Below are 13,078 nucleotides of genomic sequence, written 5' to 3' on the forward strand. Positions count from 1 at the left end.
AGACACTTCCTTTAGATTTTAATTTCATTTATTCATTTAAAGTTTTCTCTGTTTATTTTTGTTTTTTTTGCGAGTTAAATAATAAGTAATATAAGCTGATTATGAACATTTTTAACCTCAGAGTTCCTGTTGGAGAAAGGAAACTAATTGGAGTGATCATGCTAGTCAAGTTATTTCTGCTCAATGTTTTTATCTTTGTGAATGAAATATGTTATTAAAAACTGCTTAAAAGATTTAAAACATGTTTGAATTCAGAACTTTTTGTCTTTTTTACAAACCCAAATGAGCCTCTGTTTGAAATAAGAAATGTGACAATGTTCTAATGAATAATGAAACAATCAGGTTTTATTTCTATTTCCAGTCTGAAGCAAATTCCTTTTGTTTGAAATATGTTTATCTTTATCTTCCTGTATATTTTATCTCACCTTGCCCCTGATTTAAAGTCCTATAGGTTATACAACTGAGAAGAAAAAGCAGATTCAGAAGTTAAGAGAAAAAGATATGTTCTAAAATAAGGAAAAGGTTTATTTTCAGCTGGATTGTCATCTGAGAAGTTTTCATGGATCACCAAACTGTTCTTAAGGTTGTTGAAAGATGTTTTCTTGCAGGATGTTTGATCTGCCTGGTTGTGTTTTGGGCAAACCCAATTCAATTCAATTCAGTTTATTTCTATAGCGCAAATTCACAACACGTCATCTCAAGGTCAAGTTGATAAAAGTTTCCTTTCTAAGGAAAACCAGTTGATTGCATCGACTCATTGACTCTTCAGCAATCCCTCACACTAAGCATGCTTGTAGCGACAGTGGAGAGGAAAAACTCCATTTTAACAGGAAGAAACCTCCTGCAGAACCAGGCTCAGTGTGAGCAGCCATCTGCTGAGGCCGACTGGGGTTCAAGGAGACAGAAGTAGACAAAGAAAAAGAAGCATAGATACAAAAGGCAACTGTAAAAGTCGGCCCTGTCCAGGCAACAGCCAGGCAGACGAGCTCCGAGCCAGCTCCCATGTCAGAGGATGAAGAGAGCACATCCAGTTAGTCACAGTTAGAGAAACAGGACCACACTGAAAAACAGGCCAAGCTCCAACATCTAGAAACAAAGGTGTTGATGGCAGCAGCACAGCTGATATTTCTCTCCAGGATGGAGTCACAGCCAAACAGGAACAGACCAGATGAAGCTACTATGAGAAAAAGCAGAGAGAGCAGAACGTTAGAGATTGAACTAACAGATTCTGCAGAGTGGGAGAATAGAGATAGAATGAAGCAGAATGATGAAAAAGGGGTCCCTATGTCCTCCAGCAGTCTAAGCCTATAGCAGCATAACTATAGAGATAGCTCAGGATAACCTGAGCCACTCTAACTAGAAGCTTTATCAAAAAGGAAAGTTTTAAGCCTAATCTTAAAAGTAGACAGGGTGTCTGCCTCACGGACTAAAACTGCTAGTTGGTTCCACAGGAGAGGAGCCTGATAACTAAAGGATCTGCCTCCCATTCTACTTTTAGAAATTCTAGGAACCACTAGTAAACCTGCAGATTGAGAGCGAAGTGCTCTGTTAGGAACATAAGGAACAATCAGATCTCTGATATCAGATGGAGCTTGGCCATTTAAGGCTTTACCCACACACAGATGAGATAAAGAGACTTGACTGGCTGCACTGCATAAGACTCATTATATGTATCCGTGTTTCTTCTCAAGCAGCCTAAACAATCACATTTATCAGAGCAAATAACTCAGCATCCGTCTCCTGTCATCTTTCTCTGATAACCTCTGCAGAGTTTCACCCTTTTTTTTTTTTTTTTTATGTGATTTTTTTGCTTCCAGTCTTACCTCAATGACCCTGATCTGAAAATGCAATAATCTCAGCTTGTTATGGTTCTCCCCTTTTGGGACTTTGAGTTTTAACAGTTATTCTGTGTTTTTTATTTATTTTTATTTTATGTATGTTTAAAGGAATAGTACACCCAAAACATGATTAGCCTTCATTTTCTACTCACCCCCATGCTGAACAACACTCTGGATTACTTTTTTGATATCTCAAATGCATCTGGAGATCTGGGAGGCTTCTTGCTGTCTGCTGACATTCAAATAATGGAGGTCTATGACGCCCGAGACAGAAAGGTCCATAAAAGTCCACAAAAAACGTGTCAATATTCCTCCATACTGCTCGTCCAATGTATTTCAAGTGTCCTGAGTGGGTAGCATCCAGAATTTACTTGAAACGAAGTCATTTAGAATGGTTTTAGAGCATAAACAGTAGTGTATAGGATTTCCTGAAAGCGCGCACCTGCGCGTTCACGACGCTACGGAAGCCGGCAGACCAAACCAGATGAAAGTGCGCATTCAGCGTCTGCTCTGCCGATAATGCAAGCGTAGAAGAAGAAACGTGCTGTTTACCTGTGCAAAGAAAGAAACAACGAAAGAAAAATGTCTGAGGACTTCAGTGTTGAGGAAGAGCATGAGTTCTTTGCCGAGCTGAATGCGCACTTTCATCTGGTTTGGTCTGCAGCGGTTTCCGTAGACTCGTGAACGCGCTTTCAGGAGGAATGGAGGAATATTGACACGTTTTTTGTGGACTTTTATGGACCTTTCTGCCTCGGGCGCCATAGACCTCCATTATTTGAATGTCAGCAGACAGCAAGAAGCCTCCCAGATCTCCAGATGCATTTGAGATATCAAAAAAGTACTCCAGAGTGTTGTTCAGCATGGGGGTGAGTAGAAAATGAAGGCTAATCATGTTTTGGTTGTACTATTCCTTTAAGCAGTCTTTGGTTGCTCTCTGTCGCCCTCTTGTGTCTGTCTCCTTTCTCCTAGCTCCCTTCTGGTCTCTCCCATCCACAGCTGCTCCATATCTGCTAATCAGCCTGGTCTTTGTTCAGTCTCCTATTTATACACCTCATGTTCAGTCACTGTTTGCTGTTTCCTTGTTGATTGTTAGTTGCTTCCTCATCTCTGGCTCCCCATGTGAGTTTTCCCTGATGTTTTTTCTCTCTCAGTATTTTTGTGTTTTTGGATGTTTGCCTCAGTTTTTCATTAAATCTATAAGAACTTATCTCTGCTTCACTCATCTTTGCTTTTGGGTCCTCAAGTAACCTCACCCCCCCCTCATTGACACAGCTGGGCTTTCCTGGATGTTTTTATTTTTTTATGTCATCTATTTGAGAGAAAAGGAGGAACAGTGTGCTGTATATTAAAGAACAGTTACACAAATATAAATGTAGCATATTGGACTAATTTCCATCTTTTCTTCAGCATTTCTAATATTTTTATACAAGTAGATGGAAGAGAACAAGTCTACTCATAAGCATGTGGAAAAACAAATACAGTAGAAAAAAAAATAAAGTAAAGATGATAGTAATCCAACCAACGGACCAATCAACATCCCTTACAAATGTTCTAACAAAGTGACCTTAGATCAGGGCTTCGTTTCACATACCTCGACATATCAGACAAATACCATTTTGGACTAACAAAGTGGAAGCCAAAATGTATAAAGGCTTTTTTAAATGAAATAATCTAACAAAAAAAAATAATAAAAAAAATCCCTTTAATCCTCTTTGAAACTCCACATAGTGTCACTTTCTTCCATGAAGATGGAAGAATGAGCCAGAAGCAGATGGTATCTCCATGGTTGCAGTCAAAGCGTGGAACGCCCAGCTCCTAAATATGAAGAACTGTTCATCAATTAAATAATCACTCGTGTAAACAACGTACAATGTGAAGTTATGAAACAATGTTTGAAAAAAAAAGACATGAAATGAAAAACACCGATTAGTTTCCAAAAAACAACACATTAAGGATCTTAGATTGTTTAAACCAACCTCTTCAAGGTAGATATTCAAAAATATACAGTTTAAGATTTAAAGGGAAGTCTTTAACAATCCTCTGACCAATCATAGTCAATACGGCCTTCAATAGTTGAGGACTCACCTACATACACTGAAATAAAATCTCCAATAAAGCTGCATTTATTGCATGTGTCCATAATAAAAGCTGAGATGATGTGACATACTAGTGATATATTGCATAGTTAGCCATCTATACAATAATGTCTGCTCTACAGTAAGTCAAGTTTGTATTGACAGTGTGGCTGTCAATCAAACTGCAAGCTTCTGCTTCTTGTCTGTCCCCGATTCTCCCAGATTTAATTTCTAAGTTTGTAGAATATTGATAGTTTCTTTACATCTGTCAGCATATATTGAGTAAAGCAGAGAAAATTGAAATCTACCCTTTAAGTGTATTAAGGTAAAACCTTCAATTGGAGACAGAAGGTAAATCAGGAATATACAGTTTATTTCTTCATTAACATTTAAATTCATCCTTTTTTTTTTAGCCTTGGCAAGAATTATTAGTTTTAAAATTTAACCATAAATGTTATGTATTTTGTTGGTGACTTTACTGCTCGCATTTTTTTTTTTTTTATACTTCTATTAGTAATAATAAAAATATTTTATACGTAATAAAGCTGTCATTATGTATGTCTTTAATTGTCTTAAAATAGAAACCAATAAATCATACAAAAAAGATGAAATTAGGATTAAATCATAACTTTTTTTCGCAAAGCCTAAAGCGGAACCCTAACGTCGCACTTTATTTCTTCCCCGGGATCAATTTGAGGCACACACTTCTCAATAAATACGCCGCACCGGAAACGTGTCGTCCTCTTCTAAGTGATCCAAGATGGCGGTGAGTGTAACGTCGCATTGAAGTCACATAAGTTATGGATTAAATCCGCAATCATCTGCGTTATAACGCATCTTTAACGTCTTTTTGATGTTCGGAGACATTGGTTGAAAGATGAACGCTTTATCTGCTGCGTTATTTGTTAGATAAGTGATATAAATATAGGCTAAATGAGTTAAAGTGATGCTAACAAGCTAGCCTACCCAAGATTATTTTTGAAATGACTGTGAATATGGGATACAACTCTCTGAAATGGCTAAAAAACATTACGGGATTTTATCGTAAGCGTTCTGTTAAGTCGGTGGTTCTAAGTTTATTAGGTTTAGTTTGGTTTCCTGTCCCCATTGATGCTAGTGGCACCGGGAATATGTTCGGACATGTTTCCAAGCCGGCGTGTTTCTGCCAGATTCGCAGATCAGCTCCTGATTTTAAACATCAGGTTTTTAACAGGTCTGGTTAACTGCAGTTTGGGTTAATTAGGATGCGATACTAATAATGACAGCAGCTGTCAGAAAAGCTTTCCTGCTAATTCGTCATATTTTGCTTTTTCCCCGCAGGACCAGGGTGAGAAGAAGGAGAACCCCATGAGAGAGCTCCGCATCAGGAAGCTCTGCCTGAACATCTGTGTGGGAGAGAGCGGAGACAGACTGACCAGAGCCGCCAAGGTGCTGGAGCAGCTCACAGGACAGACTCCTGTCTTCTCTAAGGGTCAGTGTTTGAGTCCAGAGTGATTTTATTTTGAAGGATTATCTGATCAGAGTTCTGATGCTTGGCCTGCTCCTCTCTTTGCAGCCCGCTACACTGTGAGATCCTTCGGTATCCGCAGGAATGAAAAGATTGCTGTCCATTGCACCGTCCGTGGGGCCAAAGCAGAGGAGATCCTGGAGAAAGGACTGAAGGCGAGTTTATTTTGCAGAGTATTCAAAATGCTCTTAACTGGTGGCTTAGATGAGTCAACATATGAAAAAAATTTAAACATTTCAGGAAAAAAGTGCCATCTAAAACATCTTTGGTTTTGTTCATAAATCAAGTTGACATCATTTAGGACATTGCTGTAGTTTGTTGCCTGGTCGTCACACTTGAACTTTAGGGATGTTTCTTCCTTTTATACCCAACCAGCTTGATCAGGTTTCATTTTTTTACGCCTTCAGTTGAGACAGAAGACATTTTGACTATCAGACCAGAAATCGGTCCTAATAGGAATTTTTTTGTAGTTATTAAATCCTTTTATGTTCAGGTTTAAACCTCAGGTGAGCGGATTTGATTAGATTATAGGTTTTTAACTCCACTGATTTCACCTCTGAAACTTGAATGAAAATATAGATGATTGATTGAGCAGATCAGCCTTCAAGCACGTCAAAGTTAGGAATTTAGTAAAACTGAAAACTTTATATCTGGTGTTAACCTCCAGTATGGATTGTGAAACATGGGGCGCTGCCTCTTTGTTCAGTTCTGGTTGAAAACAATTCTTTACTATCCAAACTGAGGATCCTCGAAACATTAAGACTGGTATTAAGTGTAGCATCTCCCCCGAATGATGGTCAGCACTTGACTGATGGTTTTATTGTTTATTAGTCTCAGCGTTGTCCACAATAATCCTTTTAACCGACCAACATAAGAGCTAGGCAAAGCACAGAAGAAAAATGTATTACGGTACTGGCTGTTACTATGTAAAATCCGCCTGTTATACATAAGCTACAGAGACTTAATAACAAACAGAAAAAAGTTCTTCATAAGCATTTCAAAACACATGAACACACATTAAACATGTCTTATCAAATAAGGACTAACCTTGTGCCTCTTCGGAGGGTGCGAGTCCTTCAAATAAGAAGTAATATTTTAACTATCTCCTTTTTCTATGTTTCAATCTCAGCTTCTTCTTCTCCGTTTCTCGCTGTAGCCACTAACTAAAAATGTCACGTACTTTCAAAATAAAGCCCCTTAAAACAAGGTAAAATGTAAAGCATTGTATATTCACAAAAATAATAGAGGCAAAAAAATAATAATTTATAATAATTTCACAGTGTAATATGTCTTGTAACTAAATTGGAAATCGGGTCATTTACATTAAGAGATAAATGTCTTGGTAAAATCTTTGATTTTTTTTAATTTTGTAATAATTGTTCTCCTGAAAAGGATGAAGAATCCAAATTGTTTAAATTCATTGTTAATATTGTGGAAAACCAGCTAATGGGTCCAGGTGTCTCTCCTGACCCTCAGAAAGGCGAGAAATTTTCTTTGGACTCTGGCTGAACCTTTGGGCCCCTTGTACCTGAACATTTAGGCTACGTTCACACTGCAGCCTTAAGGGCCCTAAATCCGATTTATTTTGCCCTTATGCGACGTGTATCCGATCTTTTAGTGACATTCTGAACAACATGGATCTGTTTTTTCCCCCTTCTCCCCAATGCGAGCCCGGCCCCCTTTGCTCTGGTCCCAAATCCAATACGAATCTGATCTTTTCTAGTTAGACCTGCGTCTAAACAGCCAGGTCGCATTCATCTGACCTGAATGTCATTTATATCCGACAAAGGTCAATATTCTGAGGCTTGTTACGCAGAAGCCGAAAGAAAATCGATCATGGCGGACGATGATGCAGAGAGCAGTCTTTATTTTCAGCCCTCTTGAAAAGATGGTGTTAATGCACTGGCTGAGGTTCGGGAAGAAATGAAAGATCACTACATGTTCTCTAGCTCTACCATCCATGTTTACCTCTGTAAACACAGAGCATGGTCGCTTGTGATGTCATTGCGTCACCTGTATGCAAAACACAAGCTGTATGAATGCAGTTCTCACAGAAGATCAGATGCAAGTCACATAAATTTGGTCAAAAAAATTGTTTCACACTAAATCCAAACTGAGCATCGATTCCTGCAGTGGGAACGTAGCCTTAGTCCAGATCCTAATCTGCTTTCAAACAGGATTTGACCCCAAACAGCTTTGCTGTCATGTTTCTGTCGTATTCATCTTTATATCCCACCATCTCTGATTGGAACGTTTCTAATTTATAGACGCAGAAATAATGAAGCTCTGAGGATTTAGTTTCCTGTTGGTTTGAGCTATAAAGTTCTCTTGTGCTGCTTTCAGGTGCGTGAGTACGAGTTGAGGAAGAACAACTTCTCCGACACCGGAAACTTTGGATTTGGCATCCAGGAGCACATCGATCTGGGCATCAAGTACGACCCCAGCATCGGCATCTACGGACTGGACTTCTACGTGGTGAGACTGAAACGCCTTCCTGCTGTAGATCAGAGACGTTCTAAACGCTGCAGAACATTTGAAATGGTTCAACGTTCCGTTATAATCATCTGTAAAGAACTGTAGCTTTGTTTGAACCGGGTCGCTGCATCGGCCAAGGATCTTGTCTCTAATCTGATCCTTTAATCTGGTTTTTATGGAGATGTTTGTCGTGGTTCTGAGGGTCCACTTCTGTCCTCCTTCAGGTTCTGGGCAGACCAGGTTTCAGCATCGCCGACAAGAAGCGGAAAACAGGCCGCATCGGAGCCAAACACCGCATCCGCAAAGAGGAGGCCATGCGCTGGTTCCAGCAGAAAGTGAGTTCAGACGTCAGCAGCAAATGAAGAGAGTTTAATGCAGAATATTTCCGACATTCCTCTTTTCACTAAAGGTTTCAGTTTGCAACAAAGATTACTTTTTTAATCCAACAATCACCTTCAGAGGCATCTGTTTAGAAAATCTGTTATTAAATGGAAGAAAAATAGTTAAAGAAATGAATCCTGGTCAGTGAGAACCTTTGATTCCAGAAGGGATTGCTTGCAGCTCCAGTGTCCCAGAGGGGACGTCTCCAAGCAAAAACTAAGAGCAGACAACCTGTTGACTGGTCCTAAACATGTTCTTCAAACCCAGATTAGAATCACTTCTACAGAACATGTTAGATCTGTGGGATTATAGTGAGAGACCAGCAGGGCACATAATCCTAACTTAAGATTTTGAAAGGTTTTTAGAAGGCTCAGATGCCCAAATGAAGTGACTTTATTGCTTTAAAATGCTTGTTTCTTTATGTCCTGGATGCATTTTCTGGGGGGGGGGGGGGGGGTGTTTTAGCCGATTAGTTTAGAAATTATTCAGCGTATTAAACCCTGCTGCTTTTGGAACAGATCTGTTTCGTTTTCATTTTGAGCTTTTAACAAATACAACAAAGTTCCTTTAACTTTTTTTTTTTTTTCTGTATAAAACATGAATTCTACTTGTTGCTTCTGATCCCAGTTAACTGAATCTATTGTTTTTCTGTTTCAGTATGATGGCATCATTCTCCCCGGCAAGTAAAGGACCACCTCTGTCTTTGTATCTAAAAAATAAATTGTAAAAAAAAAAAACCTCTTAAGTTGTAGTCCCTTTTTTTTGAGAAGCCTGAGCATGTAAATAAAATAAGCATGCAGCTCTATAGATCAGAAAGTGGACTGTTGGCACAATTCTGTTCAATCTAACTTAATAAAGCAGATCAAACTAAAAGGCCAGAATGTTACACAGATCAAAGCAAAAAAATACTCAAAGAATTTACTTAAAATGTATTTTATTAAAGCAGGAACAAAAAAAAAACAGCACTGAAGTAATCCAAACCAGAGAAAAGTAAAGATTTTAGACTAATGGATTTTAAAAATGGACGGGGAGGAAGTTGGTCTGATTATTGTGGATGTTTGGACCGTCTACAGGTGGGAGCAGTTAAACTTTATTGATACTTTTCACAAGAGCAAACTAGTTATTTAGGGGAAATGGTTAATGGTGACCTGGGAAGAAAAAAAAAAAAGCTGGCAGTCTTAAGCGTTAAACTTGTTGATGGCATTCACCAGATGTATAGATGGTTTAGTTAAATCCCCGTTTGAAAACTTAGTAAATCTGGTTAAAACAAACTGGCTTTTAACCTGATCTGAACTATTAACGTAAAAACGGATTTAATGTCGACTTCAGTCATTTCTTTTATTTGTGATATATTTAACCACAAGGTGGCAGCATTGCTTTTTTTTCTCTCCCCTATTTGCAAATGGAAAAATACTAAAGCATCAGACATGTACCGGTAATACAGACTTAATGTAAAATCTTGAAACCTTTTGTAATATGAACTTACCAAAACAATGTCATCAATGCATGTATATTACCTGTAGGGCTACATCAATTTAGAACTTAAGGCACATCTATATTATGCTCTTGAGACATTAATTTTGTTGTGATGGATTTGAATAATATGTTACATGATTTATAGGCTTCATGACTGCAATGTGATGTGCCTATTTTTTTATTTTAAAGTAAACTAATGGTATAAAAGAGCCAGCTAGAGTCAAAGTGATTAATTTATCTTTATGTTTAAAGTCTTAAGTCCCCCGGAAAATGAGGAAAATCGTTGCTCAGTGCTGTAGCGCACGTATTTACATTGCAACCGGTATAACTAGGAGTACCAATATGGCGGCCGATGGCTTCACTTCAACCCCATACTACCAACAGGCAATCAGCGATCCAGTGAACAAAAAGAGATCCGTGGTTTCAGCAGACATGAAGGTTCATCCTTCAGTTTTAATCGGCTATGTTGGAGCAGCAACACTTGAAACCTGCGATAATTAACGCGCTTGGACATCCTGGCTTCAGGTGTTCTCTGCCAAACCTGAGACGGATCTGAACCTCAAACATCAAACACTTGTGATCTGAGTTTCCCTGTGAAACGTCAACTGCCTTCAGATCATTGAGTCTTTCCATGTAGCTTTGGGCTCCTTTCCCATTATAAATGTCAGTTTGTTGGAGATGAACTAACATAGACCTTTTTGAACTTCATTCCTGTCCATGATTAACAGCTCCCTGGAGTTAGAGATAAAGTTCGTCAACCAATCACACGGCAGCAACTCTGCGTTTGAGCAGAAAAGCAGAATGAAAGATGATTAGACAAAGCCTTGTACCTGATGGCTTGATCTGAGTATTTCACAAACTTGATCTACTGGGATGATGGGTAAATGGGTCTTGTTAAAGAAAAATGATTATTTTTAGTCTTTAATACAGTTAATCTTATGGCATGTGTAAAAGGTATGTTAAACACTCTCATTTTGAACATATTTCTTAATTTTGAACAAGGTTGTGTTAATGATTTAAACTAAGCTATTGAGGGGTAAGTATTTAAAGCACCAGGCCATAAAATGAGTATCTCCTGGGGGGCGAACATTATTTGAGCCTGGAGGAGAGATTTCTCCCTGGTTTACAGAAGGTCAAAAGTCTTCCAGAATAAACATCTGGGATGGTGTGAAACTGAATCAGGAAAGAGGCCCCCCCGCATTCCCCACCGATTCTGTGAAAGCTTATCTTGTGTTTTATGACTTTAAGGCCCCGTCCACACGAAGCCAAACCCTGGCCTAAACGCACAAATTTTTCACCAAACCAGCCTCTCATCCATACGAAGCCGGCGTTTCGGGGGTCTGTAAACGATCTTTTTTTTATCAAGCCTTCAGAGTGGGAAGATTTCGAAACGCCGTTTTCGCGTTTCCATCTTTACGCTCTAACCGCATATTTTTTTTTACACGCATGCGTCATAGCGTCGCCTCTAAACACGCAGGTGCGACACAGTATCACAACAACAATGGCGCCGTACTGTGTTGAATGGTTGCTGCTCATGCTACTCACCCTGCTGTCGGGCTTACAACAGAATCTTCTTCTTCTGGAATATCTCCAGGAAGAACAGAGCAATATCGACCACATAGTTCAGCACCTGAATTTGACTGAACCACGAAAATGGACCCGCAGGGCAACCATGTATAAATCTTAGTGCGCATGCCCAACATTTCGTCGCTTATTTTTGCTTTGGGGCCTAAGAATTACTGTAGGCCCGGCAGTAAATTAGGTGAAGTTCTAAGTTTTTCTGAGTGTCAGAGATGGCTCCTGGTTGGAGGAGCAAAAGCCAGCCTTATTTGAATAAATTAAATACAAGAGGATAAAGCTTTCTACATAGAAGTAACAAATCAGATTTGCTCTTGCAACTCTCCAAAGATGTCTTTGTACGTCTTTGCTTTCTTTCCTTCTCTCCATTTATGTCAGGTAATTGAATGTATGTCTCTGTTGTTTTGCAGTTTCTGGTGTATGTTTGTGCATTGTCTTATTTCTAAGTTTATGCATTGTCTTATATTGGATTAAACTCAGTAATTCTGTGATGTCAACACGCAATGCTGGTTTTCATTGTGGCTACACGCAGCTCACCGAGAGGACCTGGGAAAGGAAGAGAGAAGCCAACCTTTTTTCCTAAGTTAACTATTTTAGAATATTTTCTTCCTTAACAGTCTCAAATGATGGACAACAGACGTCTTTATCAAGTCATTCCAAAAAGTAAAAAACAATCCACTGCACTTTGTTTTCCAAGTCTGAAAACGTTTCGCTTCCCATCTAGGAAGCTTTTTCAATTCAAAATGTCTGGATTAGCTTTATAATATAAATTATTGAAGATTTCCAGAGGACTTCACCATTGAAATTCACCAGAGCTATAGTGAAACTGACAATGCCCACGTGCATGGCAGCTGGATGCTGGAATACATCGGGGGAAAGTGAAAAAAAAGAGTTATTCCACCTTTCTGATTCCTGATCCTCCACGGACGGGTTGGTCGTTGGATCGCCAACTTGAAGAGGGAGGATTTGCCATCGAACTTCTGGCCAGAGAAAAAACCCGTAATATGTAGCCAACATTTGGAAGAAGAATGTTTTCAAGATGACTTGGATAATAGCGCGTTGTGACAAACACCAGATACAGCACTGGGACTTGATCAACAGCCGATACCGCACCGTGACGTCACTAACCAGCAGAGGTGGAAAGAGTACTAAAACATTGTAATTGAGTAAAAGTATCTTTACTTTGCCTAAATTCTACTCAGAGTAAAAGTAGAATTACCCATTTCAAAATTTACTCAAGTAAAAGTACAAAATTACTTCATTTAAAATGTAATTGAGTAAAAGTTACTTAGTTACTTTGAGTTATTTAATGCACAAAAAGGATGAGTCATGAATCAAATTGAGCACGAGGTGTTTTAATCGATTTTAAGGCATATTTCAATGGACATCCACATTAGCAAAAGATCCGCTGGGCTAAAGAACATACTTCCTCACAGCACAAGGACAGTCACTACCTGAACCATAAAATGCAAACTATTTTCAATCCTACTGTCCAACAGACACCACCATGATAGGAATAAAGAAATTTAAACTACATTTTAAAGTTTTCAAAATGCACACAAAATTAAATGCCCAAAAGATACCAGAAATCAAACTAAAATGCAACAATGTTATCAACAAGCTCCTCATTTAATGATTTTAATTGACACTTGTTTTACTTTAATAGTGATTTTTAACTGACACTTGTTTTACTTTAATAGTGATTTTTAACGGACACTTGTTTTACTTTAATAGTGATTTTTATCCGA

At 38.7% G+C, this 13,078-nt stretch overlaps 1 protein-coding gene across 1 annotated transcript; it reads left to right on the forward strand.

The window, feature by feature from the left end:
• Positions 1 to 4,587: 4,587 nt before the first annotated feature.
• rpl11 (ribosomal protein L11) lies at positions 4,588 to 9,013 on the forward strand. The gene is made up of 6 exons (XM_038296022.1): positions 4,588 to 4,679; positions 5,234 to 5,384; positions 5,469 to 5,575; positions 7,764 to 7,895; positions 8,120 to 8,230; positions 8,934 to 9,013. Exons 1-6 carry the CDS (start codon positions 4,674 to 4,676, stop codon positions 8,961 to 8,963), a joined length of 537 nt encoding a protein of 178 aa, XP_038151950.1. The 5' UTR covers positions 4,588 to 4,673; the 3' UTR covers positions 8,964 to 9,013.
• Positions 9,014 to 13,078: the final 4,065 nt, after the last annotated feature.

The sequence above is a fragment of the Cyprinodon tularosa genome, unplaced genomic scaffold, assembly GCF_016077235.1.
Source record: "Cyprinodon tularosa strain WSP-4 unplaced genomic scaffold, ASM1607723v1 ctg366, whole genome shotgun sequence".
In the NCBI taxonomy this organism is placed as follows: domain Eukaryota; kingdom Metazoa; phylum Chordata; class Actinopteri; order Cyprinodontiformes; family Cyprinodontidae; genus Cyprinodon; species Cyprinodon tularosa.

Excerpts from the sequence above, each read along its gene's own strand:
- rpl11 (XM_038296022.1), top strand. Across the intron at positions 5,576-7,763 it reads TCCTGGAGAAAGGACTGAAG|GTGCGTGAGTACGAGTTGAG; the intron begins GCGAGTTTATTT and ends TGCTGCTTTCAG. Across the intron at positions 7,896-8,119 it reads ACGGACTGGACTTCTACGTG|GTTCTGGGCAGACCAGGTTT; the intron begins GTGAGACTGAAA and ends GTCCTCCTTCAG.